Source organism: Astatotilapia calliptera, chromosome 13, assembly GCF_964374335.1.
Source record: "Astatotilapia calliptera chromosome 13, fAstCal68.1, whole genome shotgun sequence".
In the NCBI taxonomy this organism is placed as follows: domain Eukaryota; kingdom Metazoa; phylum Chordata; class Actinopteri; order Cichliformes; family Cichlidae; genus Astatotilapia; species Astatotilapia calliptera.
Window position 1 is genome coordinate 32,075,696 of NC_137434.1, and position 26,736 is coordinate 32,102,431.

Sequence of the window (26,736 nt, forward strand, 5' to 3'; positions counted from 1 at the left end):
CTCAAGTAGTGAGTAACTGTTTGAAATGTCCGATTTATTTTTTAGATAAATGCTATCAGACAAACAAAAATAAATAAAGATACAAATCTTAGTATTTTCAACAGGAATATATGTAAAAACAACAATTCTAATTTCCAGATTTCAGTTTTCCCAGCATAAAGCTTGTTTTCACCAATACCTGCAGTAAATAATATAAACATATAAACAGTGCAAACAATGTCCAGTGACAAGATATGCTGTAAACTTTATATTCATCTTTGCTCCAAATGGCACAGCAGCCTCAGAGAAAACTGAGCGAGGCATCTTCACACAACGCAGCTCAGTTTACCATAAGTTGTGCATCTATTTCTGCATATTCAGCAAAAATGTGCCCTTTCTTCACTCGGTGAGGTGATGGTTCAGCTTCAGCAGCAGTTTGCTCTCAAGGTTCTTTCTGTGAAGCTGTGACTGTTTAGCAGTGAACAGGAGTCCTGCACGACTGAGAAGTCCTTCACAAGCAGTGCTCGCCAATAGATCCTCCTTGCACTGTTTGGCTGTTACTCTGGGAAAAGACAAAGGCAGTGATGGAAGCCGTGACTGGAGCTGCGATGTAGCCTCTAATCTCAATTGTATGAGATCAGAGGCTAAAAGAAGTTACCGGAAACTCCACTGGCAGCATGTTATCTAATGTGTTAGACTAATTTTTTTTTTTTAAAGTAACAAGTCGAATTTTGCAAATGTAGTGGAGTAAAAGTACCGTTTCTTCTTCACAAATGTACTCAAGTAAAAGTAAAAAGTATTGTGCAAAAAGGGTCCTTTAAAAGTACATTTTTTTCAAAAACTTACTCAAGTAAATGTAACTCGTTACACCTCAGCTGGGTTAGGGAGCTAACCCTGCTGCTAACAGTAAATACGAAGTATTAAACATTATTGTGCAGCACGTAGGATCGACAGCGCACAGTGTGCTTTGAGGTAGGAGCCAAAAAGGGTGCAGTTTGTGTGTGAGCACCCGTGTGTACACCTGTGAGCATGGACGCGCTGGCATTTAAAAGGTTCCTTCATGTAATGATCTGCTAGAGGGTACTCCAGAATATAGGGTACTTATCATTTGTAGGTATAAATGTGAAACATGAAAACATCACTGAAGCATTGAAAATGAGTTTTTATTGACCTATGACCTCTGATAAGCCCCGCCCTGTTCTTTACTTATGTCACACGTGTCCTCAGGACCCACAGATCCCAAAGCTGCCATCAGGTCTGCAGTCACTGTGAGGTCAGCGGGGTTCAGGGAGGAACTGAAGGTCCAGCAGTGTGAAGTCCTGACTGATGGGGATGCTGTTCTCATCGCACAGGAAGTTGCTTCTGATGGTGGCGATGAAGGTCTTCCTCGGGAGGGAGAGGAGGGTGTGGATCCTCTCTGCTGCCACCTGGATGTGTTTCACCTCCGACCCCGGAGCTGAGGAACAAAACAGATGCAGACAAGATGAGCAGAGGCGCCGAGAATCACACCAGGAAGGATCTGAAACCAAGAACTCCTTGTGTAACTCCTCCCCTCTGACTCCTCCCTCTGACTCCTCCCTCTGACTCCTTGTGTAACTCCTCTTCTGACTCCCTCTGATTCCTCCTTGTGACTCTTCTGTATGAGTCCTCCTCTGACTCCTCCCTCCTGTGACTCCTCCCTCTGACTGATCATTCTGCTACTCAGTGTACTGTAACCCAAAAAGTGCAGTTACCACAGACACGAGCAAACTGCACAACAAGTGCAGAAAGAGGAAACAGGCGATATAAACTACATTTTGGGTTACAGACATTTTCTACCTCGCGCTGCCTTTAGGGCCTCAGTGAGTCTGTGTGCGCGTTCAGCCGGCCGTGGGACGTGGACACGTGACAGCACAGTTACAGGAAGGATGCTCACTCAGCTTTCTTTCTTTGAACCAAACCAACAACACTGTTTATGTTTACATTTTATGTTGCTATATTTTATTTTACTGCTAATATATTATTGTAAGGTGACCTTGAGGGTCTTCAAGGAGGCCATAAATAAAATGTATTATTATTATTACCAAACTATTTTAACAGCCTGGCTTCATCAAACACACCTCAAAAATAGAATTTGCATGACTAACGATGATGTAATCACCAAAGAAAGCATCCCGGTGCAGCTCTCTGAGCTTTTATAACGATGAAGTTGGTTCCACCATGGAAAAGATGGAGGATGGAGCCTCGTCACCATTTTATTCCCTTTCCACTTGAAATGTTCGATCTGAGCGCCAGACTCTGAGGAAGAGCTTTAACAATCGGTTTGCCAGACCCCGATTCATCCATGCATCCACCCATGGTCCTCCATGGCTCCTCTATACCCACTGCGAGCTCCGTTTCTATCCCGCTGGTTTGGATTGGTCTTCTTGTGCATTTCCCGTTTTAGAGACTTGGAACTCCCGAAGCTTTGACATGTTCCACGACTGACCGTTTGTTTTCCTTTTATAATCGTCTCGCTGACAGGAACCAGCAGTCAGTCCGTGTTGGATTCATTCATGGAAGCACAGCCACTCATTAAGATCTGCAAACACGTTCTGCGAACTTCAGGCTGTTTCACACATTTACATCTGTGCACTTGTTTCAGGAATGCAGGTGACAGTAAATCCATATTTTTCACCAACACTGTGTCATTACAATGATTAAATGACTTCTAAGAAGCCAGGATGTTCAGCTGAATCAGCATCCTCTGACTGTCCTGCATATTCATTATTTTCCAGCAGGTTTCCTGTGCAGCAGGTTTGCAAAGCAGCGACTCCCTCTGCTGGACAGTTTCTGTAACTGCAGCTCCTCCTGCCCTCAGACGGTTGGACTGACATCACCTTTGCAGGGCTGAGCCAGGTGAGACAACTGCTCAGTGAGATTTACATGTACTGTATTAGCACAGGCCTCAGTTCACCTGTCAGAGGAAGTGATCAACAGTGAGGAAGGCGACATCAGTGAGACACACCAGCAGACACACTCTGGGTGTGCTAGTGATGGGCAGGAGAAGGAGGGCTGATTACTAGTGGATGTTTTTGTGCTTCATCTGCTTTGACCAGAGAGATGGTGAAATTGGAGGATGTGAGGTGGATGTGGTGGAGGAGTGTGATAACCTCGCCATCCACATTGAGCTCCGGCTGAGCTGGAAAAGCAGCACAGAGCAGATTCCTGAGCAAGCTGAGCTCCTTCGGCCAGTCGGAGATGTTCCATCACTCTGCATCGGAGCTGCAGACAGCAGCAGACCAGAGAAACCGATGAGGAGGTCGGGCTCTGTGGCTGGACACCGACCCAGCTGTGGCTGGACACCGACCCAGCTGTGGCTGGACACCGACCCAGCTGTGGCGGCAGCTTGTGGGTCACGCCTGTGCTGCCACATGCCTGCTTGGAATAAAGCGTCACTCTTTGAACGACAGTCTCACCTGAGCTACGATGGAGTTTATCAGGCGGAGCCTTGAGGATCTTCTGCAGAGGATCAGGAGGTACCTGAACACACACCTGGATGGAGCCCCGCCCACTCACTGTCAGCACACCTGGTCTGAAAAACACACCAACACATGCTGGTGTTTTTATCTGTGAGGCTCTGAAACTTGTTATTTTTTATATTTAAAACTAAAAGAAAGAAAACCGTTAATCATCCGATGATGTCATCAGTACCTGTAGTAGCGGCGTACAGCGGTGTGGGGCAGGCAGGGGTAACACGGCCTGTAGATGTCGTTGGCGTCTGTGTCGAGCTCTGCAGAGCAGCGCCCGCAGCCGGTGTAAGTGATGTCACCGCTCAGCGCCACCATGATGCCTTCCAGTGACGTGGAGCAGTCCAGGACGGGCTGAGGTGCATTCTGGGAAGCCGGTGCATCCTGAAAGCAGAACGTGATGACCTGGACTCTGAGCTCCACATCACCTGATGGAGCGGAGAAGAGAACCTTTTAAAAATGTAAAAATAAAAACGAACAGGACCATGAATGGAACCCTGAGGAGCTCCGCTGCTCCTTAAACGTGGCGATAAAGCTGCTGTGGACGTTTCAGGCGAGTTTTCGTAGTTTCACTCACCGCTGTACTTCTGGGACAGCAGCGTGTCCAAGTCCAGCTCCGGAGTGCTGCTGTTTCCTTTCTGGCACCGTCGTGTCCGGTGGAAGTCCTGCACTCGGCGGTCAGTCGGGTCCACGGGCTGAACGGTGCTCCAGGGGGTGGAGTGCAGCTCTGGAAGGTCAGAGGTCAGACCCTCCCTTACCAGGAGGACACGGAAGTCCCAAACAGCCCCTGAGGAGGCAGGATTTACTGTCGGTGTGATTCACAGCAACAAACTCTTAAAGTAAAGCTAGAATCTAAAGTGACAGTTTCTTAGTTTGGTGGTACCAGGACGTCAGACATCCTCCTAAGCATTGTATCAACACAGCTTTTCTCCTTGTGTCCATTTCTAAGGAATCCATTTGAACTTCCTCTCACCAGCTGTGCTGCAGTACTCGTACCGTCCCACAGACACTAGAGTGAAAGTGAGATTTCACCCCACAGTGGGGTCTGGCGACAGCTGTGTCCATCTTTGACGTACAGCCTTTGTTCCAGAGCGTACCTTTGTCTCTGCTGAAGCGAGGCAGCCAGTCCACAGCTGCTCCCCACAGTAACACCGCCCCCTGCTGGTCCTCTGGCTGCTCCACAGTCAGGACAGCATTCAGCTGAATCGCCGACCTGCTGCGAGACTCCGCCTCAGCACGCCACTCTGAAAAACAGGGAAGGAAGCGTGCAGCGAACAGTTCAGCCGACTTAAATAATCTACATCACTGACTCGACTCGACTGCTGACAGCATTTCAAATGCTGAAACACTCAGACCTTCAATTAGAGCAGCACAGGTAAAGGTAGGACTCACCTGGGCTGATGTGTGTATGCGTGACTCGCAGCAGGGCGTGAACCAGTGCGTTTGCCCTCAGTGACCTCAGCGTGGCGTAGGGGAGGCGGTTCAGGTCTTGAGGGGGGCGACGTGGCAGAGACACCAAGAGGGGGCGCCGCTCTCGGAGAAAGCTGCACAGACACCTGAGAGAGCGAGCATTAACCTGCTGGGAAACTACAGAGAGAGAGAGAGGTAACTGAAGCAGGTCAGCTTTGGAGGCACGTGATTGGACGAAGGCTCGGCTTACCTGGTGGTGAAGAGGAGGAAGTGATCTGTCCCACGTTGAGCAGTTTGCTGCTGAAGGTTGACTGCAGCACAGTCTCCCCTCTCCACCTGTCCTCGTTCACCTGCAGCGCTGACAAAACACACAGAGAGCTTACGCACGTGGACACAACTCACCTCATGGCAGGGCGGCGACCATCTGAAGGTGACAGCCCCGCCCATTTATGAAGAAAAGTTGCAGACTGTAAATTAAAGATGGACAAAGCTGCCAAGCCTCAAAAATGAAGCCGAGGTGGGAGGAAGACCTGTTTTCTTCAGTGATCCAGAGAAACATGGATCCCTCCTGATACGACGCTGCGAACAGTAACTGAGAGAGTTTCTCTTTCTGCCTCCAGGTCTGTTTTGACGTCTTTTCTTCATCCATCCCTGACACAGAGCATCGTGTTCAAACTAAACCAGTCAGCTGTGTTTGTGTACCTGTGATGAGCAGAACGTCTCCAGGACCGACAGTCAACGCCCAGAACGCAGCCCGCCGCCATAGCACCACCTTCATCTCAACGCCAGATTGGTCTGTCACTACAATAGACGCTAAAGGCACAGAGGCGCCCGCCGACGGCCCCGACTTCACCTGTAGACATTAAACAAACATTCGTGAATTCAGCTTTTGAAATATTTCACCAGTAGATGGATAGAGTGTGATTAGAGCTCCAGTTTAGTCTAAGCTCAGCCCCCCTCTATCAGTAAAGGTGTAGCTCAGGGCTCGAGCTCACGTCTGTTCACCTGTATGCTGATGACACTGCCCTTTACGCTCGACCAGGCCGTCTTTCAGCAGTCGTCACTGATGAGCCCAACAGTCACCGCCCGGCTCTGCAGGGCTCGATCTTGCTTTCTTTTCTTTATATGACATCCTCCTTCATGTTTCTGGTCCCTACCCTGATGGGGCTTGTTTAGGGCCTTTTCTGCCCCCACACTTTTGTTAAATACTGCTGTCACCAGTTACTGGCCAGTCCAGAGCATCACTGCTTTCCAGAGGTTGTCCTAAACTGGTCACTAAGGTTAAATATTTTGCCTTTCTCACAGCTCATATCAGAGGAAGTAAAACATCTCATGCTCATGATTAGAATTTATTTCTTTATCCAGGTGTTTATTATTTCATTTCTTTCTAACCAAACATGGTTAGAAAGGCGTTATCCCACTGTAGCACGCTGTGGTACAAACTGGTGTTACCTGGAAACACACCTGGACTCACCTTGACTTCCTTCAGGTGACAGGGGTGAACCACCGCCACCAGAACTGAGTACCGCACCCCTGGTCTGTCACATCGGGCCAGGAGTGTGGTGGGACTGTGGAGTCTGGTGTTGGCACCTCTGTCAGGTGACTGTGGGGAGATTCTGGCTTTTTTGCTGCTGGGGGACACGGCGGGGGACACGGCGGGGGACTCGGCGTTAGTTGTGGACTCTTGAGAACAGAGGACCCCATCGGTGGTGGCCTCAAGGACAACACCGCCTTCCTCCACTCTCGGGGTCAGACAGGGGTGACTGAAGAGCTCGGCAGAGGCTGCAGGTGATGGCATCGCTGGGCTGAAGAGCTCTGGGGTGCTGGACGAGACGGAGGGAGGCGTTTGGGTGTGTTTGGGCGGGGTTTTCTCTAGGCTGGATGCTGATTGGACACTGCGTCTCAGGATTAACGCCTGGCTCAGAGTCCAGGTGGTGAGGTAATGAGTCTGGGAGGAAAGAGGTGCGGCAGCTGGCGGTTGTTCAGGTTTTCGATGATCTGGTTGAGCGGCAGGGAAACAGCGGTCCAGGTACTCGTGAACCGAAGCTGATGGCTGATCGTCCCGTCCAGCGTCTGACTCCTGAAACTTCTTCTCAGGCCGCAGATCCTCCTTCAGACTCCCTGTCTCTCCTTCCTGTCCGACTCTGTTTTCTGTCCAATCGCCTTCAGCGATTGTCGGATCATGGTGTGTACTCGCCTCTCCTGTCTCATTTCCAGGATCACCTGAAAAATTTACAAATGTCCTGGATTATTTTTCTTAGTCTGACGTTCAGAGAAGCGTTCACGATTCTGCCTCCTGAGGGATCCTGATCACTAAATCTAACAGGTGAGTTTTAAAACTGAAGTTACCTGCAGCCCATAAAGAGACACAAAGACGTCCTCACAGAGACTCGTTTTCCAGACAGCCATGGCCTGTGGCTGCCTGCACATTTACAGCTCAGTAATTCAGTTAATAAAAAGACCAAAGCAGCAGTGAGTGCTCCTCCCCCCTGTTTGGTCCCTGAACGTCTCACCTGCAGGTCTGAGCTGCCCGTCCCTCCAGGTGAGCTCCAGGTGTCTCCAGCGAGCAGGAGCACGATCGTCTTCCTCTAACCCGGCGCCAGGCTCTGAGGCTGGGCTGCAGGCGGGCGGAGGAGCCCCGAGGAAGACGTGGATCTTTCTCTGGTCACACATGCTCCCTGCTGGAGAGGCGGACACGTACGGAAGTTTAACCACTTCACTCTAAATCCATGCATGGATGCTTTTTCACAAGTGACTGATTAATCATCAGCTGCTGCTGCACAGAGCCTTTCAAAATAAGAGCTCCACTCGTAAAATGACTGTGAAAAATGGTTTAAAATGGAGCACTGTAACAAAAAATAATTTCCCCCAGGGATCAATAAAGTATTCTGATTCTGATTCTGAAAAATAAAAAGCATTCAGTTAAAGCTCTGAATGGTTTAGGACCAAAATACATCAATGACCTCCTGACCCAGTATGAACCTTCCAGATCCCTCAGGTCATCTGGATCCGGTCTTTTATCAGTTCCCAGAGTCAGAACCAGACACGGAGAAGCTGCATTCAGCTTTTATGCTCCTTATATCTGGAACAAACTCCCAGAAAGCCTCAGATCAGCTGAAACACTCAGTTTATTTAAATCCAGGTTGAAGACTCACCTGTTCTCAGCTGCATTTGAATAAAGCACCAAATCTGCACTTTTAAGCTTAAATTTCAAAACTTACATTTAACTACTGATTTTATCTGTTTTGATCTTATATACTGTTGTTTGTTTGTTTGTTTGTTTGTTAATTAGTTAGTTAGTTTATTTGCTTGTTTTAATCAATTTTAAATCATGCTTTTTATTTGTTCTTGTTTCTAATGTCTCTGTAAAGCACTTTGAATCACCTTGTTGTTGAATTGTGCTATACAAATAAACTTGCCTTGCCTTATACTTGGATGGTCAGAAAATTTGGTGCATTTCCTTCAAAACAGGGCTGAAAAAAGGAAACGTGCGTCAGCATGAACAACAGTCCTGTGGTCACCTGGTCCAGTGTTCCTGCAAACTAATGGGATTAACTGTTTTTCCTTAAAAAGTCCTTTAAATACTTACAATTCTGAAAACTAGCTGTCACCAGTGTTCCTCTCTCATGAAGTCAGTATTTATTTGGGCTAAAAGAAGATATTTAATGATAAAAATGTTTAATTCTCTTAATCTAAAGAAAACGTAAAATGATGCACTTTATTCTGGAGCTAAATCAGCTTAATGCAGACAGAAGCCCAGCACAAAAAAGTAAATAATAATAAATAGGTTTTACCAACAAAATATTGATTAAATGACCCATCTGTGAGTCTCAGACTGTGAGACCAAAGATTTTTATCTTCTGAGACCTGCAGAAAGTCTGGACTCTGACAGGAAGCCAGGACGTCTGCGCTTTTCAGACGTCAGAGAATCCAAAGCTTCGTTAGAAGTGAAACATCTCTCAGCCAAACTCAATAACAAGTTACACAACAATGACCGAGCAGAAACGCAGAAGTGAAGACTGATGATGTGTTTCACAGCTGGGAACGATAACAGGGCCGTAAACAGCCCTCCAGCAGCTCCACCAATCAGAGCGCGAGACGCCGGGGGAGGGTCGCCCATCGGTGAGGGTTTACAGAGGCGCAGACACGTTTTAGACCCGCAGCCTTCAAAAGCACTAAAATCACTTTGAATCCAGGCCGACAGCTTCTGTTTTAGCATTGGGGTCAAAGGTGAGCACACCTCAGCACCTGCAGCACCTGACGCCTCAGCCACTCCTCCACACCGAGTAACCGTAACGACTTCACGTTCATTTTCTGATTCACACAACAGAAAACGGTGAAGTGCTCAGACTGCAGATACCTGCCAATCAGCAACATCCAATTCAAATCCTAGAATTTCACTCTGGCCTGGAACTGGAGAAAACACAGACAGGAAATGCACTTTCATAATAAAGCCATTTTTAATGACGTTCTTTTTTATTTGCTCAGTTAGCAGTTGAAGCCAAACATGGCCGACAGCATTTTCCTGGCAGCGGCCTGCTGGCGTCTCTTCCTGTGTCTGGTTTACCTGCAGACTCACGCTCCTCCCGTAGGATCGCATCACTCGGAGCTCGTACAATCTCCTCTTCATCACACGGTATTTCCAAACTTCCTGGGAGCAGGTATCGGTGTTCTCTTCGTCCTTCAGTGACTGATGTTCCTGCACTTCGTTTTGGTCCTCCAGCGTTTCTTCTTCTGGGGTTTCACCCTGCAGCTGGACACTGAGCTTCTTGGAGATCTCGTCGATCATCTTTTCGCTCATGTTTCTCCTTCCTCCTGCGCTCAGAGATCTGTGCTGCTCCTGGATTTGAACGTCCAACTCCTCCAGCTGTTTGACCTCATTGCTCAGCCCACTGTAAAGCGCCTGAGACACTTTGTCCTGTGAGGTTCCACTTCTAACCTTTAAAACGTTGGGACGTCATTCTTAACGCTCCTCTGTCTGACCTCCAGCTGCAGCGTTTTCTTTAGAAATCATGGATGAGTCGTGGAGCAAACTCTTCAAACAGCATTTCCATCAAAGCGTCTTCCATGTCCACCTTTGACTGAAGCTTCCACCATTTCTCGCTCCGGACCTCGATCTCTCCATAGAGGTTCTCCCCGTCCTCCCTCCAGGTCACTCAGGTACTGTAAGCCTGCTCTTTCAGCGAGTGAAAGCAAAGCTGAGCGTGCTCCCTCTCTGACCTTCTGAGTGGTTTAAACCTGCATTCTCTCTGATGTCCAGCAGGGGGCAACATAGTCTAAGCATCATCGTGTTCGTTGCATTTCGCATTCTCACACGAGACACACAGACTTGGATGCAAAAATTCTGATTGGCTGTTTTGGTCTCCAATCAGCTCGCTAGCTACTGTAGCCAAACCCAGGCAAATATCCCAGAATGCAATTCGTCCAAAACCCAAACGAGACAGTTGCGAGACCCAAACTTTTAAGATATTTTCAGGTGAGAATGGTGCTGTGCAAACTTCAAATATCTGCTCGATGTATCAAGACATCACATGTTTGCACTAGTGCTCAGAAGTGTGTGCTCAGAATAGAGGCACTAAAATAACGCCATACATTACATCCTAACCAGCAGTAGAAAAATGAGGGAACAAATATATGATGAGCCAGTATCTGATTGGCTGATAGCATCTGAGTGCTGGGGTTTGTCCCTAACACTGTAAAATCATCTTCAGACAATGTTTTTGTAAACTGAGGAATCTGCACTGACAATATTTACTTATCGTGTAAATGTTGTGTTTACACAGTCTTGGGTTTCATGGTGATATGTATGTGAATTTTTGCGTGTATTCTTATAATTGTTACTTTTTTCTTTTACCCCTGGCTTTGTGTGTTCATGTTCTGTTGTTTTGTATACTTCATCCATTCGTATGTTGTATATACTCATTGTTTGTTAAATAAAGTTTATTTAAAAAAAAAAAAAAACTTCCCCTGAGCACAACATCAGCTATGAAGTTAGTGTTGCTATGGACAATATCATGGTAGCAAAAGAACAAATAAAAACATCAACAACAGGACACAAATGGAGTGTAAAATGCTTTAAAAATAGGAGTCCGTCTTTTATGTACAGTCTTTGTGATATTCAGCCCTTTCTAAATGTGTTAGCGCCCGTCTACTTCAGGTCCGCCTCCCTACACCCCACTGTTTCCTGATTGGCCAGCTGTATGAATAAGTCTGTGACATGCTGACATCAGCGCATCACTAAAGAAGTAAGAACAGTGTAAAGTCAGAATCAGAATCAGAAAGGGTTTTATTGCCAAATGTTGAGCGGGTTTACAACATTAGGAAATTGCTGCGGTGCTTCAGTGCAAACATACTGTCATAAATTAAGCTTAAATAGACATGAAAATAAAAATAAGAATAAGAATTAAAAGTGCTAAGTGGATAGATATATACATGATATATACATGAGTGCAGGTGGTGATCAGTGCCAAACATAGAATGATGCAGTGACACAGCGTAGGGTCATGTGTTAGTGGTGGGAACAGTCATACGGTTATTGTTCATGTGTCCGACAGCAGAGGGGAAGAAACTGTTCTTATGGCGAGAGGTTCTGGTGCGAATGGACCGGAGCCTCCTGCCTGAGGGGAGCAGGTCAAACAGACTGTGTCCAGGGTGAGAAGGGTCAGCTGAGATCCGAGCTGCACGCCGCAATGTCCTGGAGGTGTACAGGTCCTGCAAAGATGGGAGTCTGCAGCCAATCACCTTCTCAGCAGAGCGCACAATTGCGCAAGTGAGCGTGTAGACACGGTCAAACCTGAGCTCGTGAACAAAAAGTTCGTGAGTGACCTGTTGGCCACATGCAAACATCCATCACTTTCACTTTTCACCGTTTTGGTTCTGTGGATTTTGCTTTAATTTCTCTTCGATATTTTTTAAATCGATGCTCAAACTGAAGTTAGAGTAAAACGCAGACATTTCTACTCTGGACTTGTTTTCAAAGAAGTGTCTGTGAGCTGCAGAAAGGTCAGAAAATCTGAACAGAAAAAGTGTGACGACCCAACAGATTTAGCTGGCGACCTTTAGCAGGAGCCTGACCCCTATGTTGGGGAGCGCTGGACTGAATGTACTGCTCGTACTTCTGCACTTTCACATACGTTTTTTGTGCAAGTTTGCATGCTGGGTTTTTTGTTTGTTTTTGTTTTTTACAGCGCATTGTGTTCTGCGTCCTGATCGACTGTAGACCACTGTCAATCAATCCCTGTCTCCTGTACAGTACACAATGCGTTCAGCTTGTCAAATGTATATAAATCTTCGATCCTACAGTGTAACTCTGAAGTGCTGGACTGTGTGTTTTTAAGTTTTCTCCCCAACAAACACAAACAATGTCGTTTTGCACCCTCAAAGGCAACCGCGGGTGCCTTTGGTTTCATTCTATAATACTGGACTTTTTTTCTATGAAGTTTTGAAGTTTGAGTGTTTAAACAAGAGGACAAAGTGTGAAAAAGTTCACGTGTATCTGAGAAAAGTGTACAAAGCTTGTAGTGAGGGGTTTTACAGCCTTAAAACACCTATAATAATTTTAAAAAATAAAGTTGGCTACTTCGCGGGTTATTTTTGGAACGTAACACCCGCGATAAACGAGGGACCACTGTATCAGGAGAAAATGGCTGAAAATCTGCAGTGAACGTTGGGCTTTTATTTGGAAAGTTGAGTCCAGACGACCGGATATGCAAAACTGTGGCGATGCTAGCTTAAACCGCCACACATTAACTCTAAACGTGTTAAATACCATCAAAATGTCCATTTTTGGGTGGATGCTTCCGTTTTAGAGCGGTATTTGGTCCTCTCCGTGTGCTTCTCTGCACTTTATTTAATAAGTTGTTCAGTTTTAACGACTTTTCCGGGTGTTGCCAAAAGCTAACGATAAGCTAAGCTACGTGCCTCCCCGGTGCTGCCGTTACAGTCTCGTGCGGGTTTTTGTGTATGAAATTGAGCCGCACGTCTTGCCCGGCGCCGCACGCGGCGGTGTAGCTTGACAGGAAGGGGCGGCGGGAAGGAGGAGCCGCTGCTGCGGTACAGCTCTGTGTTTACGCGGCTCCATTTCCTCGTCTTCCCCGCGGTCTCGTCTCACCTCCCTGGGACAGCGAACTTCTACAAACCGTGAAAATGTACCGGTACTTCGGAGAGCTACTCACCCGGGGAGCGGGCGGCGTCCTGGCCTCGGGGTACCCCGCCGCCGCTGCTGACTCTGTTCTGCCGGCGTCCGCGTCCCTGCTGCGGCACCGCGGCTACAGCCAGGCCGTAGATCCGGCCGACGACCCGAACTTCTTCACTATGGTAGAGGGCTTCTTCGATAAGGGCGCCGCTATCGTGGAGGACAAGCTGGTGGAAGACCTGAAGACTCGAGAGACTGCCGAGCAGAAGAGGAGCCGGGTCCGCGGGATCCTGCGGATCATCAAGCCGTGCAACCACGTCCTGAGCGTCAGCTTCCCCATCAAGAGAGACAGCGGGGAGTGGGAGGTGATCGAGGGCTACCGGGCTCAGCACAGCCAGCACCGGACGCCCTGCAAGGGAGGTGAGTCTCCCGCGCCTGTTAGCACCGCTGAAAAAAGTTTCACTGAACAACGTGAAGCGACGTTCGCGCAGAGCCGGCGTGACACGATTTGAACCCACATGAAAAATGAATGTAAAGGGTTTGAAAGCAGCCTGATTCAGACAGACTAGATTTTTGTGCTTTTACTGTGATTTAAAACTAGACTCCCGTCTTTTAACCAACTAAAACCACATTGTGCATGCGCAAAGAAACTAAAATCAGATGTGCAGGAAATGTTATTCACACCAGCCCGAGGAAGCTTTCGTCCAGTGAGACAGCCACTTTAGGATTTTACTCTCCTCTCACTAATTAATGTGCATTCATCCCCAAAGCAGGGATTTCCTGTGTGAACCTGAAACACAGCTTTAATAACATCAGACGGTTGAGGTAAAGGTTCAAAGATAGCTCGGTTAAACCAATAACGACGTCAAGCAAACGGCAATGAACAATAATGCAAATATTGCACTGTAAAAGAGCTGTAGTATAAGAGCTGGGGTGGGCGAGAGTGAGGCGTGAATGCTGCATGTGTGTGCGTGTCTGGGGCTTGCTGAGCCATGACCCCTGTGGGATGTGGCCCCGCACCCTGCTGGAGGCTTCTGTTCTGGCCTGTAGCGGGTCCACTGCCTGCTGCAGATCACAGTTCTGACTGCAAAAGCTGCTGGACAGGATCTGTGTGTGTGACGTGTATGTACATGCTGAAAGGAGCGTTGTCTCCTGGTGCTGACGTTTCCGCCTGAGGCAGGAATGTTGTCAGTCCGGTTCGAGCTCAGGGCGCCGTGTTTTTGTTCTGAGCTCTGTGCCATCACTCTGTTTGGTCCGAGGTTCAGACTCTGCAGTACATGTGGAGACGGGGGTCACAGTGGTCCGACAGGTGGAGGTGTCGTGAACGAAATGCTCGGTTTATTCGGAGCACGAAAGACCACGTTTGGAGACTTGAACAGATACGATGGTGCAGCAGAGGATTCGAAGCTGCTTTGAGTGACTTTGAATGCAGACTTGCTGTGACACAACTCAGCCTGAGCCGCACTCACTCTTTAACATGTCAGCTCATGACGCTGACGGGGTGTCAGGTTATTGCCTGAGCTGCACCTTAATCCACCCACACACTGTCTCTGATGACCAGTTTCCTCCTGTGTGCTGGACAGAAACTGTCCTGCTCTGAGCTCACACCCCAGCCTCACAGTGGAAACGCTGGTTTTACTGGGGTTTCCACTGTGAGGCCGTGCCTGCTGGCTCCGGTCACACACAGACCTGAGCTTTTCCTGCTATTACAGGTTTACTCGGCTCATGTTTCTGCTGACAAATTGGTGCCAGTTTGAGCCTCGAGCCGCCCAGTGAAGGTTTCCTGGAAAAAATCCAGCTGAGTAAACGACCGCAAGCCGTCAGCGGCCTCCAGGGGGGCGGAGCTTGGACAGAAGTTCATAGAAAGGAGGGAAGCGATTATTAGGAAATGTTCCCCTCAGGTAGATTGTAGTTAGACGGTTTATGAGAACACAGAGAGCCTGTTTAATGCGTTCATGTGACCTGAACCACCAAACAAACAGAGACCTGAGCTGTCCAATCAGCTCAGAGCTTTTTCACACCCGCCTCAGCTGTCGTCATGGACCCCTCCACCTTTAACTGTCCTCAGAGTTCCCGCAGCTCCCCGAAGACTCGCAGGAACCTGAACGATCACATGATGCTGCTTCGCTCTGAAATCACAGAGCCGGTCAGATTAATTACTGAGGATTTATTCACGTCTGCTGCTTCGGCACACAATTTAATCAGTTAAACTTATAATGTTTCAAATTCACTCACATGATGGACGTGATGAACATACAGTCTCCGGACACTTTATTATGCACATCTTGCTAATATTCAAGTCTTCTCGATTCAACAAGATGCTGCAAACGCTCCTCACAGACTGTTTAACCTGATGTCATTAGTATTATTGCATTAATGATATTTGTAATAATAATAATGATGGATTGCATTTATATAGCGCTTTTCGGGACCCCTCAAAGTGCTTCACAATGCCTCTATTCATTCGCTCTCACATCCACACACTGGTGGAGGCAGCTACAGGTGTAGCCACAGCTGCCCTGGGGCAGACTGACAGAAGCGAGGCTGCCATATCGCACCATCGGCCCCTCTGACCATCACCAGTAGGCGTTAGGTGAAGTGTCTTGCCCAAGGACACAACGAGCGAGACTGTCCGAGCCGGGGCTCGAACCGGCAACCTTCCGATTACAAGACGAGCTGCCAACTCTTGAGCCACGATCGCCCCATTGTATATGAGCTTTGGGTTATTAATCTTATATGTAATTGACTCCTGCTCATCAGTGATTGAGGGGGAATACAGGGCTCCATTAAGAGGCCACAAAAGGCTTTTTATTCCTGTTCACCCGTCATTCGCTGGTGACTCCACTCCACAGTGGCCTTTATGATGGCATTGTCCATCTTTGATATACAGTCTGCAGTTGGAGTTGATTGCTGGGATGACAGAGGGTTGGTTTTATTTCTATTTATTGGCATTTGTTTGTCCCAAAGAGCTTTGCTGACGGTAAGAAGAGGCGCTGTACGAGCCACAGACGTGTTTTACTCAGTAGACTGGGAGTTGTGGTGTGCTGATGGTTTGGTCACAGCGGTCTTTCCCGTGACTCTTGTCTGCTGCTGTGTCGTCAGCTGTGTGTCTGCAGGTCCTTCAGCGAGTCCAGCTTACAGCTTTTACTCATCACATCCAGTGTTGTGTGCGAATAAAGAGACGTGGTGGAGCAGGTGGAGGGTGTGGTGGTTTTCCTATAAAGCAGCGTGTGTCTGAGGCGAGGTGGCCACACCCGCCCTGAGTCACACCGAGTTTCTCTGCTTCCTCCTCCACGCCGTCCTTCTCACTTCTGCATTTCTCCGTCTTCCTTCTCTGCTTTTGTCTCCTCATCCATCATGTTGTCACTTCCTCCCGCCGCTGCTTTCACATTTCAACCTGCCTCCATGTGTTTTTGTTTTCCTTCCCACTCGCCTCCGAGCGCAGCCATTTTGTCCCTGCAGCCTGTGTTTGCAGTGATGCGTGAGAGCTGCTGGCCCACTTCCACGCTGACCTCCCTCCACTTTCTGAGCGCTCGCCTCAGCGGCTCAGGCCACCTTTATAAATGTTCACATAGCTGCACGTCCACCTTAAAGCTCAAACACACTTCCATTATTGACGGAACGTTACCCAAATATGGGCAGAGGCCTCCTGGTGGCCAAAGCAGGTAGTGCAGGTGGGCTGGCACAGATGGTGAACTTTAACCATTGAAAGTCTCGTGAAATAACGGCGTGTGTCTGTTGCAGGTATCCGTTACAGCACAGAGGTGTCTGTGGACGAGGTGAAAGCTCTGGCCTCGCTGATGACCTACAAATGTGCTGTCGTAGGTGAGGACACACTGAACCCAGCACCCCGTCGCCCTCTGCTGTGTTTGAGTGAATCTGCTGCTTGTTGTCTTGTGAACTAAAGTGACTTTGTTTCCAGATGTGCCTTTTGGTGGAGCCAAAGCCGGCGTGAAGATCAACCCGAAGAAGTACTCGGTAAGTGCGACGCTTCCACGCCGGCCGGCCCTCCTCGGTGATCCTTGTGGTTTTATTTCTTGATCAGCGCTCGGCCTCGAACTAAACTGGAAATAGGATTATTGGGGCGATTGTGTTGCCATGGAAACCTAATGCCTTGTGGGTAAGTGAACGAAGCGCGAGTGTGCAAGTGTTCTTTCCCACGATGCTGCAGTCGGCCCCGCTCATCAGCTTGTTGTTTGTAATGGTTCCACGGCTGTAGATGGAGAACCCGGAGCAGCTGCCTGCTGTTTTACAGTAAACGTTCCGACCTGAGCGGAAACGCTGAGCCATCAGCTGGCAGAGAGACGCCAGGATTCACTCTGAAACGTGATGACTCGTGACTTTCTCCCCACATTGATGTCAGGGCCCTCTGCCACCCCCTCCCTCTCTAAATGTTTGCTCGACCTTCGCTCTTTGCTGCTTTCTCCGCTGGAAAACTTCGATCAGCTGACACGAGCATAACTGGGAGGACTGCTGACCTCTGACCTCTTGATATGAGAGAAATACAGGAAATGGACGGACAGACATGATGAAATGTTAAAAGTAGAGCTGTTCTTGTCCTGCCGAGCGCTAGGTCAGACTTTGATTGCGTTTGATTTATACCACAAGAAAAATCACACGAGTTCGTTTTGCTTGATTATCGTGTTTTCTCCTTTGTGTAAAGACAGAATGATCGTTTAAATAAAAATGAAAGCGCAGTTACAGGACGCCATATTTACTGTAACATACGGATGTTTGCATCGCTTCACTTTCATGGTTACATAAGAAATAAACTCCAGAGATGCCTGAGGGCCTCTTAATGTCGTGGTTTATGCTGTTGTTCGCCTGAAGGTTGCTGGTTAACCCCCCCTGGAGACACGGATCCTGTGTCTGGTTTAAAACTGCCACTCGCGGTGACGACCAATTATGACAAACCCGTGAGGAACCATATCAGAACATCAGCAGAAGCTTCCTCGGGTCATTAACGCAGAGAGCTCATTTTCACTCAAACCCGTCGTGACCACAGCGCTCAGGGACCGCCTACAAAATGCCGCAATGGAAAAATAAAGTGGAGGATCACAAGAATCACGCCAAGCATTTCCCTTTGATCACACTGCAACACGTAGCTTGTGGTAGTGGGGACTTTCCTTCATGTTCCCAGTTGCTGCTCTTTGGTTTCCCTCGTCAGACACAGACCAGACAAATGTGGGCGTGCACTCGTGCTGTCCTATAAAAGTGCCTGCTGTGTTTAATGGGGGTCAGACTGGGGTGTGTACTCCAGCCAGCACCGCTGAAAGGTGAAATGCATCAAAATAAAAATATGTGTATTTTTTTAAATTGTGTTTTCAGGACAACGAGCTGGAGAAGATAACCCGAAGGTTTACCATCGAGCTCGCCAAGAAGGGCTTCATCGGTGAGTGATGTCACACAGCGATGTCACACCTGTCAGCTCCACTGAAGGTGGTGCGGCTCTTAGAGCAGGAGGTGGGCTGCAGAGTGGCTTGCAAATGGCTTAAATCTTACTGACAGGAAGTTCAGACAGAGTCAGCTGACGTGGGCTAATTTTCACTTCGCGTCCTCCCTGAACCGATGCGCTCTTGCAGGGCCCGGCATCGACGTTCCTGCTCCGGATATGAGCACCGGGGAGCGCGAGATGTCCTGGATCGCCGACACCTTCGCCACCGTCATGGGACACAATGTGAGTACTGACCCAGCAAAAAAGACGTGACGTCCAAATGCATATGATTACACATTAGGGCTGGGCGATATGGCCTAAAATCCATATCGCGGTATAATTTGAATCATGTGCGGTAACGATATATATCACGATATAGTCTGTTCTTCTGTATAACGTATTTTCCACACTATAAGGACTTAAAATCCTTTAATTTTCTCAAAAGTCGACAGTGTGCCTCATGTATGAATTCTGGTTGTGCTTACTGACCTCGAACAGATTTTCTGTGCTACACGGCGCTCAGCAAACTGTCAAAAATGTTTTAGTCCGACTTTGATAAGCTACGAAGCCGGCTGCCGTAGTCAGGAGCCTCGCGGAGTAATCTGGGTCCTAAACTCTGTCAGATTCAGGTCCCAAAGTCAAACGAACACTGAGAGTTAAAAACTGTCTAAATTCTTTCATCTTTAATAAAACGATCAGCGTTGCTGCTTTACCAGGTGTAACAATGAAGTTTAGCATCCAGGCATCCATGAAAACAAAATGTATTACATTTAACGGAGTTAGAAGTTAGCAGGGAGTTAGCTCGCTAGTTACCTAAACATGATATAGCACGTTCTGACTGAGAGATTTCTGAAAAATTCAAGCGTACAGCTCTGTTATCACTTCCAACATAAATGAAGACAGGAAACTAAACAGCAGTGACGTTTGTAGGGTTACTGAAGTTGGGCTAGCTGCTATATAATGATGTGCTACGTGATCGCTAGCGACACAGCTATGTTAGCATAAACACAGAGAAGCTGGAGGATGAAGCTAACTTTTTTTCCATTCGATAAAAGTTAACGTGAGGGTTCCTGATGGTTAGAGACAAATGCAATCGCATGGCAGGATGCTGTAAACGGACCAAACTTCAGTCAGGAGAACAACTGAGATAATCCATCCACAATACGAGGTTAGTCATTCATATACTGCTGCATGGGAACAGAGCAGCTGCGAGAGAATTCAACATTAGTGAATCAATGATAGGGAAGTGAAGGAAGCGCAGTTTTTGGCTTTCCCCATATTTCAAAAGTGCTTCGTCTCTTTGCTTTTACTGTCGCCGCCATAATTTGCAGATGTTATTGCTGCAGCCGCTGCCATGCTTTCAAGCAGAAACAGGCGCAGCTTGATGACACCATCAACATGCGCTATCGTGGTAGAGCGGTATAGTCAAAATCTCTACCGGTGGCCAGATTTATATCGTTTCTACCGTATACCGTTTATACGACCCACTCCTACATGTATTTGTAAAAACGGTCACGAGAGCATTTCATGTGTTATTTCAGAATTAGGCTGTTGTTTTTGTCTTTGACCTCGGCGTGTCGTCCATGTTCAGGACATCAACGCCCACGCCTGCGTCACCGGGAAGCCCATCAGTCAGGGAGGAATTCACGGCCGCATCTCCGCCACCGGCCGGGGAGTCTTCCACGGCATCGAGAACTTCATCAACGAGGCGTCATACATGAGCCAGCTCGGGATGTACCCCGGGTTCCAGGACAAGACCTTCGTCATCCAGGTATGCTCCGCCATCGTCACAACAGAACGTCTGCAACGTTCTGACGAGTTTCTCACACTTCGTTTAAAAGCAGGATGAACAGTGAACGCAGCACGATGACCACGAGCCCGAAACCTCCGTGTAAAGTTCTCACAGAAGAGCTGAGGGACGTCAGCGGGAGTGGGCCGATGTGAAGAAGGGTTGCTCATGTTATAAATGATGAGCAGATTAAGCCTAAGTGACGTTTCCTCATCCGTTCGGGTCCGAGTGATGTAACTCTCATCATCAGACGGCGAGCATGAGGCAACGTGCAGATGTGCATGTAGCTGCCTGCTCTGACCACACTGACTCGGCTGTGGATAATTTACATCACACTGCAGCAACTGCACCTCAGACGGGGACATCGAGGAGGAGTAACAGGATCTCCAGCTGTCCCTGTCCATCTTTTATTTACAGTGTGAGAGCAGTGTGTTATGAAGAACAAATGAGAAAAACTTTTCTTCCTCCTCGTCACTTCTTCCATCCTTCCCTCCTCAGGTGACTCATGTCCAGCTGCATGTTTTCATTTAATCAACAGGCGACCGCAACAAAGAGACCTCAGGATGCCCTTCATGACGTTCAGCACAAGTGTTGCTGGAGAGCAGGGAGGAGGCTCCGCCCGTCCTCTGTGCTGATGATGTTTGGGTTTTTTCAAAAGGCAAATCATCCAGCGACTAAGACGCAGAAGGACCACGAGGAGACGACGCTGACTGAAAACAGACCTGAGCAGATACAGCGACGTCGTGCCCACAACATCTGCTGCTGCGAAAACTCAACCACTAAAGTCACAGAACAACCGCCGAGGACTTCAGTCGAGATTACAGACGCACCTCCAGGTTTACCCCTGAAGGTGGTGCTCCTCTACGTCACCGCCTCAGGACCAAGTGAGGTCAGAGGGCAAACTGAAGCTATCAGCTTTTCCCTGAAGTTTTGTGAGCGCGTTTCCTGTTTTTATCTTCTGGCACTGACTTTGGTTGAACACACTGGAACATTTTCTCTCAAAGGGCCTGAATGACTTGGATAGAGATGGATGAGTGTCTGGATCCTCGCCACAGTAATGCAGCCACTTTAGACTGTCACAGAATCTGAGTTACTTATTTTTTCTACCCATACCGTGCTGGTGCCCAGTCTAAAACCAGTGCTGTGTCTGTCCACCAAATGGCTGACCCGGCTTCTAATAACTCTACATAAAAGTGTGCAGTTTCCTATTCAGGAGAACGCTGTGTGATTTCTGACAGTGAAGCAGACACATGGGTTAATGCGCCCTCTGCTCTGCCTGCAGGGCTTCGGTAACGTGGGGCTTCACAGCATGCGCTACCTTCACCGCTTTGGAGCGAGGTGCGTCGGAGTCGGAGAATTGGACGGAAGCATCTGGAACCCCGAAGGCATCAACCCCAAAGAGCTGGAGGACTACAAACTGGTGGGTACACAGGAGCAGTGTGCCACCTGCTGGCAGTACTGTGTCACTGCAGTGTACTAACAGTCCAGCTGGTTTGTTTTATGATTCGTGTGAAGCAGCTGCTGTTTTCATCAGTTTGAACGGTTTGTCGTTTCCAGGCCAACGGGACCATCGTGGGTTTCCCGGACTCGACGCCATACGAAGGAAGCATCCTCGAGGCCGACTGCGACATCCTGATCCCCGCCGCCAGTGAGAAACAGCTGACCAAAAGCAACGCCCACAAGATCAAGGCCAAGGTGCCACGGTTACCAGATCAGCTCATCACGTATACGTGCGACGATAACTCATGCACGCAATATTTAATTCAGTCTTTAGTCACAAATTATTCCGACTCTCGGGAATAACGGCACTGGCAGGAAAACAAAATCCTTCATGCAAGAAGCAGAATTCATAGAAGGAAGAAACCCACAAACTTATACAGAAAACAAGGTTTAGTAGATTATAAATATACTGCGTATGTATGAATTTAAAGGAGTGAATGTTCTCAGATGTGAAGAGAAAAAAGTGCTTTACATAAATAAAACCTACAAATAAAAGTAAATAAAAACCTTTAAAAAGTACAAAAAGCAGAAAATTATAAAGAGAAACAAACAGAAGTTGAGGAAACAAGACTTTTGATTTAAAAATAGTCGTTGTTGGATTTTCTGACTGTTTGGGAACAGCTGCTGGGAAACATCCTTAAAGCTGGAGATGAACGTTATATTAAAATCCAGTGGGCCAATGATGGAGGAACTCCACATGCACCCCTGTATACCGCTGTGTCTCATGCACACATGAGGAACAGTGCCGGTCCAGAGGCTGGAAGCCGTAAACATTTCAGATAAATTCAAGTAATCTAAATAAATAGCGCTAAAAATGTCCGTCCTGGGAAACCGTTTGTGGGTTTCCATCAGTAAACTGACCTGGAGTCTGTGGTACCTTCAGATCATCGCAGAGGGAGCCAACGGGCCGACTACACCTGAAGCTGACCAGATCTTCCTGGAGAGAAACATCCTGGTGATCCCGGTCAGTGGACGCAAACGCTCGTGACCTTTGTCAAAGGTTAATTAGTCTCAGACTGAAGTAAACGAGACGTCTGTGTTATCCCCTCTCTCTTCTCCTCTCGTGGGTCAGGACATGTACCTGAACGCTGGCGGTGTGACGGTTTCCTACTTCGAGTGGTTGAAGAACCTGAACCACGTCAGTTACGGGCGACTCACCTTCAAATACGAGCGAGACTCCAACTATCACCTGCTGAGTGAGTCTGAGCATCCACTCAGGAAGCCTCCCACCAACGCTCTGATCTTTGTTGTCAGTAACGCTCTCGTCTCCCTGCAGTGTCGGTCCAGGAGAGTCTGGAGAGGAAGTTCGGCAAACACGGCGGCTCCGTCCCCGTCGTCCCCACCTCTGAGTTCCAGGCTCGGATCGCCGTGAGTACACACATACTCGTAGTACTCGAGTACTGTCTCCTCCTCTTCCTCAGGTGTGTAAGCTCCACTCTGTGGTTTCAGGGAGCGTCTGAGAAGGACATCGTTCACTCGGGTCTGGCCTACACCATGGAGCGCTCTGCCCGGGTAAGCACGCCAAACCTGCAGCGCCGCACGAAGGGAAAGTCATACAACGTCACCGCGACCAGTTTATGACTCAAAATAAGCGATAACGCAGATGATGACAGAGAATCGTTATTGTCACAGTCGATGTGGAACTGAGATAAATATACACGATGATGATGATGAGCGACTTCATCCGTTGATCCCAGTTTTGGTTTAACGCGGGTGATCAGACGACCCAAAGGTTACATTAAACTTTCACATCTCACATCTGCAAACACCTGGATCATAACCCGACTGTTATGAAGAGTACGTCAGAATAAATGCAGATGTACGTGTATTTTTATTTATTATAGTTGGCGCCCTCAGAGACCACACCTCCCCGAAGGGCGTGACCCTGACCTGATTTTGTTGGTTCGTTTCTACGGTGACACAAAAGTTAAACAGAAGCTGTAACTTTTGTCATTTCAACTGTCAAAGCAAATGAAATCTTTGGAACGACAGATATTCCTCCCGTGCTTCCTTCTGAAGAAATCTGAACGTGACAGCGTTAGCGGCTACACGCTTCCTCCCACCGAGGGGGGAAAAGGAAGTGAGCACATCGCCAGGAACTCCTGACGGATCGTTTATGACACGAGACAGCACAGTTTAAACGCAGTGTCAGGGTTATTAGAATAAATCTACCCCTCACCCTGATGAACACATGGATGATAAATCAATGCATCGCGTGCTCGCTGATAAAAGTCTGTAATATTTGATTTCATGAAACAAACGTGTTTGAGTCACTTCCTGTCTCTTCTCCGATGCAGCAAATCATGAGAACCGCCAACAAGTACGACCTGGGTTTGGACCTGCGGACGGCGGCGTACGTCAACGCCATCGAGAAGGTGTTCAAGGTTTACAGCGAGGCCGGCCTCATCATCACATAGACCCGCCTCCATCCACCTGTCCGTCCGTCTGTCTGTCCTACCTGAGTTTAGTTTCCACGTGTGTTTGAATTTCTCTGGGATTCTTCGTCTTGGTGCAGTCGCTCCTCCTCCTCCTCCTCCTCCTCCTCCTCCTCCTCCTCGTGTCTGTGTCCTTCTTTGAATTTAAACTTTAAAAAACCAAAGAAACTTGCGGTCGGCAGCTTTAACACCACGGTCGCTCACCTGAATCGCTGCTTCCTGCACAGAAATGACAAATTATCTGAGCTCACTGGCCAAAAGTATGTGGACACCCCACAGATGATGTGGGCGGAGCCTTTCAGATGAAACGATTCCTTTCTCTGGAGTGTCGCGGTCCCGAAAGCCTCGAGTAGACGAGTCATAAAACGAGCTTCAGGAAAAAACAATATTTGTTTTTTCATTTTTATTGTTTTATTAATATTTTCGGGTTGAATCATGAACAAACTGAGCTGAAGTGTCGGTTTAACACGCATGATTAGAAAAAGGTGCAATCACTGAATAAACCTGAAGACGTGCAGCGGGACATTTCTGTTGGCACACTTGAGATGATTTCCTTTTTCTCATTTCTGTAACTGTGGGGAAAGTGCCGGCGCTCTGTGGGAACGCTGGATCAGTGCTGTCACAGAGATCACACACAGATCAGACCTGTGAGAGATTATAACTTCAGGATTAAATGAATCTTTTTCTATCTTTCGAAAGGTTAAAAACTTGAAACGAGGCTGAACTCTGTTTGGACGAGTGACAGTGGTCTGTAGGTCGCCTCCTTCAGGCTCCGTTAACGGGCCCGGTTCGTATCGTGGAGGGAACGTCTGCTGCTGCAAACACTGATCCCAGATCAGTTCGTTGTGGGTGTCCACATACTTCTGACCGTGTCGTGCTTTTCTTCTTCTACTGTGACGCCGTGCGCACGTGCCTCAGGACTGTCGCTTTAATGTTCTTCTGCCCACAGTCACTTTATTAAGAGCAATAACTCGTTTACAGCCATCGCTGAAATTTTAAAAAACATCCAGTTGAATGCAGACGTTTACAGCAGAGAAAACTTCATCATCTTATCATCAGTCCAGCCGCCGGAGCTCCAGACCCAAAACATTCAGGTCAGGAAAAACTCGACCAAAGAGCCGATATTTATTTTTCACTGTTTGAAATCTGTAGATTAATTTAGAAGATTTCATCTTTAGCTGCAGAAAGTTTGTTTCACTTTAAAAAAAAACCAAAATTTATTCAAAAATTTGAAGTTTCACAAAAGTTTGTTTTTGTTAAATGAGGGGAAATCTGCTGCGCCGATAAAGTGCCGTTCAGTCAGGACGTCTGTTTCATTCCAGCTTTAGTTTTTATTTTCTGATAATGACCACAACCAAAAGTTGTTTCTTCTTCTTTGAAATGTTTGAAAAATCAGAAACCTGCTGTAAGAAAACTACAAACTATGCAAACACAGACGGTTCCCTGCGACCTCGCCGTCACAGCGCCCCCTGGCAGCCTCGCCTCTCGGGGTCAAACACTTGTTCCTTCTGTGGACTCTGAGTTTTTATGTTAAAGAGAAATAAAATCCAAACAAAGTGACGCCTGAATGTGTTTCGTTTTTTTAAAATCAAGCTTTATTGTTCAGTCTCCAGCTAACAGCGTTTTGTTTCAGTGCAAATACAATTTATATTTAAGAACAAAAGAGGTGCAGGGTCCGATCTGGCCGTAGGTCGAGTTGGAAAATGATCATTTAAAAAATGCAAAAAAAAAAAGTTTCATTTGTATTGGTGTCAAAATAAAATCTCTAAAGTTTGTTTTGTTTCCAGTTGTTTTTGCATGTTGCCAAATCATTTTGAAAAGCTGGATGGACCCTGTGCTGTAAGGCAAACCTGCAGGTTAATATGAAAACAATGTTATCAAAGTGTTTGATGTGTAGAGCTGGTCGTCACACACTGGAGTGAGCTCGTGTGCACATGTTGGCTCGTTACAGACGTTTGTTTGTTTACATGCTGATAAACACAAACAATAAAAATCAAATCAACTTTATGATGCAGAAGAGGAAGAATGAGTCACTCTGACCACCAAAAGTCAATAAATGAGGACGTTGAGTCGTAAAATGTAAGCTGTGCGAAGGAGTGCTGCAGGGGAGCCAGCAGGGGGCGCTGTCGCAGCACGACCTCTGCTCCCTGCTGTGACTGACATCTGTGGACGTGCAGGTGGCGTCTCACAGCTTGACCTGAAGGTGGCAGTGTTGCATCACTGGCTGCTGTTCATGGCCCTGACAGTGTTGTCTAAATAAAGTTTACCTGCTGAAGTACAGCAAAAACTATCTGAAGGATGGACACGGGTATGATGAACGAGCTGAAGACAGAATCTTAATGGGTCATCGGCTGAGCATGACGTCAGCACTCGCTGCAGGTGCAGAAGCACCTGAGACGTTTACCTGGATTCATGTTTGGTGGATCCAGGTGGAGAGCGGGGAACAGCGTGCACCTCCCTCCACACCGTTCTCAGCCTGAGCTGATGAGCGATGACGCTCACGACTCATCTGACGAATCAGTGATTTCATAGGTACACAAGAGGGTACTTCCCCGACTGTGACCTGC

The 26,736-nt window shown here is 47.7% G+C and overlaps 2 protein-coding genes across 3 annotated transcripts; one reads left to right on the forward strand and one right to left on the reverse strand.

The window, feature by feature from the left end:
* Positions 1 to 1,121: 1,121 nt before the first annotated feature.
* shld2 (shieldin complex subunit 2) lies at positions 1,122 to 13,185 on the reverse strand. 2 transcript variants are annotated; one of them, XM_026189508.2, is made up of 11 exons: positions 13,052 to 13,185; positions 7,391 to 7,558; positions 6,352 to 7,100; positions 5,580 to 5,730; positions 5,128 to 5,235; positions 4,860 to 5,054; positions 4,565 to 4,711; positions 4,045 to 4,254; positions 3,652 to 3,895; positions 3,417 to 3,532; positions 1,122 to 1,435 (listed from the first exon to the last, which is right to left on the reverse strand). In XM_026189508.2, exons 2-11 carry the CDS (start codon positions 7,548 to 7,550, stop codon positions 1,254 to 1,256), a joined length of 2,262 nt encoding a protein of 753 aa, XP_026045293.1. In that variant the 5' UTR covers positions 7,551 to 7,558; positions 13,052 to 13,185; the 3' UTR covers positions 1,122 to 1,253. The 2 variants fall into 2 exon arrangements, with proteins under 2 accessions (XP_026045293.1, XP_080143752.1); XM_080287626.1 differs by having other exon boundaries at positions 7,391 to 7,555; positions 13,052 to 13,182.
* Positions 12,830 to 25,729, forward strand: LOC113034681 (glutamate dehydrogenase, mitochondrial). The gene is made up of 13 exons (XM_026189509.2): positions 12,830 to 13,431; positions 16,756 to 16,836; positions 16,934 to 16,989; positions 18,340 to 18,403; positions 18,594 to 18,688; positions 20,037 to 20,216; positions 21,517 to 21,654; positions 21,792 to 21,929; positions 22,618 to 22,698; positions 22,807 to 22,930; positions 23,011 to 23,102; positions 23,184 to 23,246; positions 24,032 to 25,729. Exons 1-13 carry the CDS (start codon positions 13,023 to 13,025, stop codon positions 24,149 to 24,151), a joined length of 1,641 nt encoding a protein of 546 aa, XP_026045294.2. The 5' UTR covers positions 12,830 to 13,022; the 3' UTR covers positions 24,152 to 25,729.
* The last annotated feature ends 1,007 nt before the right edge of the window (positions 25,730 to 26,736 follow it).

Bases quoted from the DNA above. Each gene is read 5' to 3' on its own strand.
- shld2 (XM_026189508.2), bottom strand. From the start codon at position 7,550: ATGTGTGACCAGAGAAAGATCCACGTCTTCCTCGGGGCTCCTCCGCCC. The intron at 4,255-4,564 runs GTACGCTCTGGA...CTGCCTCCTCAG, and splicing joins TCGCTTCAGCAGAGACAAAG to GGGCTGTTTGGGACTTCCGT. The intron at 1,436-3,416 runs GTGAGACTGTCG...TTTGTTCCTCAG, and splicing joins TAAACTCCATCGTAGCTCAG to CTCCGGGGTCGGAGGTGAAA.
- LOC113034681 (XM_026189509.2), top strand. From the start codon at position 13,023: ATGTACCGGTACTTCGGAGAGCTACTCACCCGGGGAGCGGGCGGCGTC. The intron at 21,930-22,617 runs GTGCCACGGTTA...TGGTACCTTCAG, and splicing joins CCCACAAGATCAAGGCCAAG to ATCATCGCAGAGGGAGCCAA. The intron at 23,103-23,183 runs GTGAGTACACAC...CTGTGGTTTCAG, and splicing joins AGTTCCAGGCTCGGATCGCC to GGAGCGTCTGAGAAGGACAT.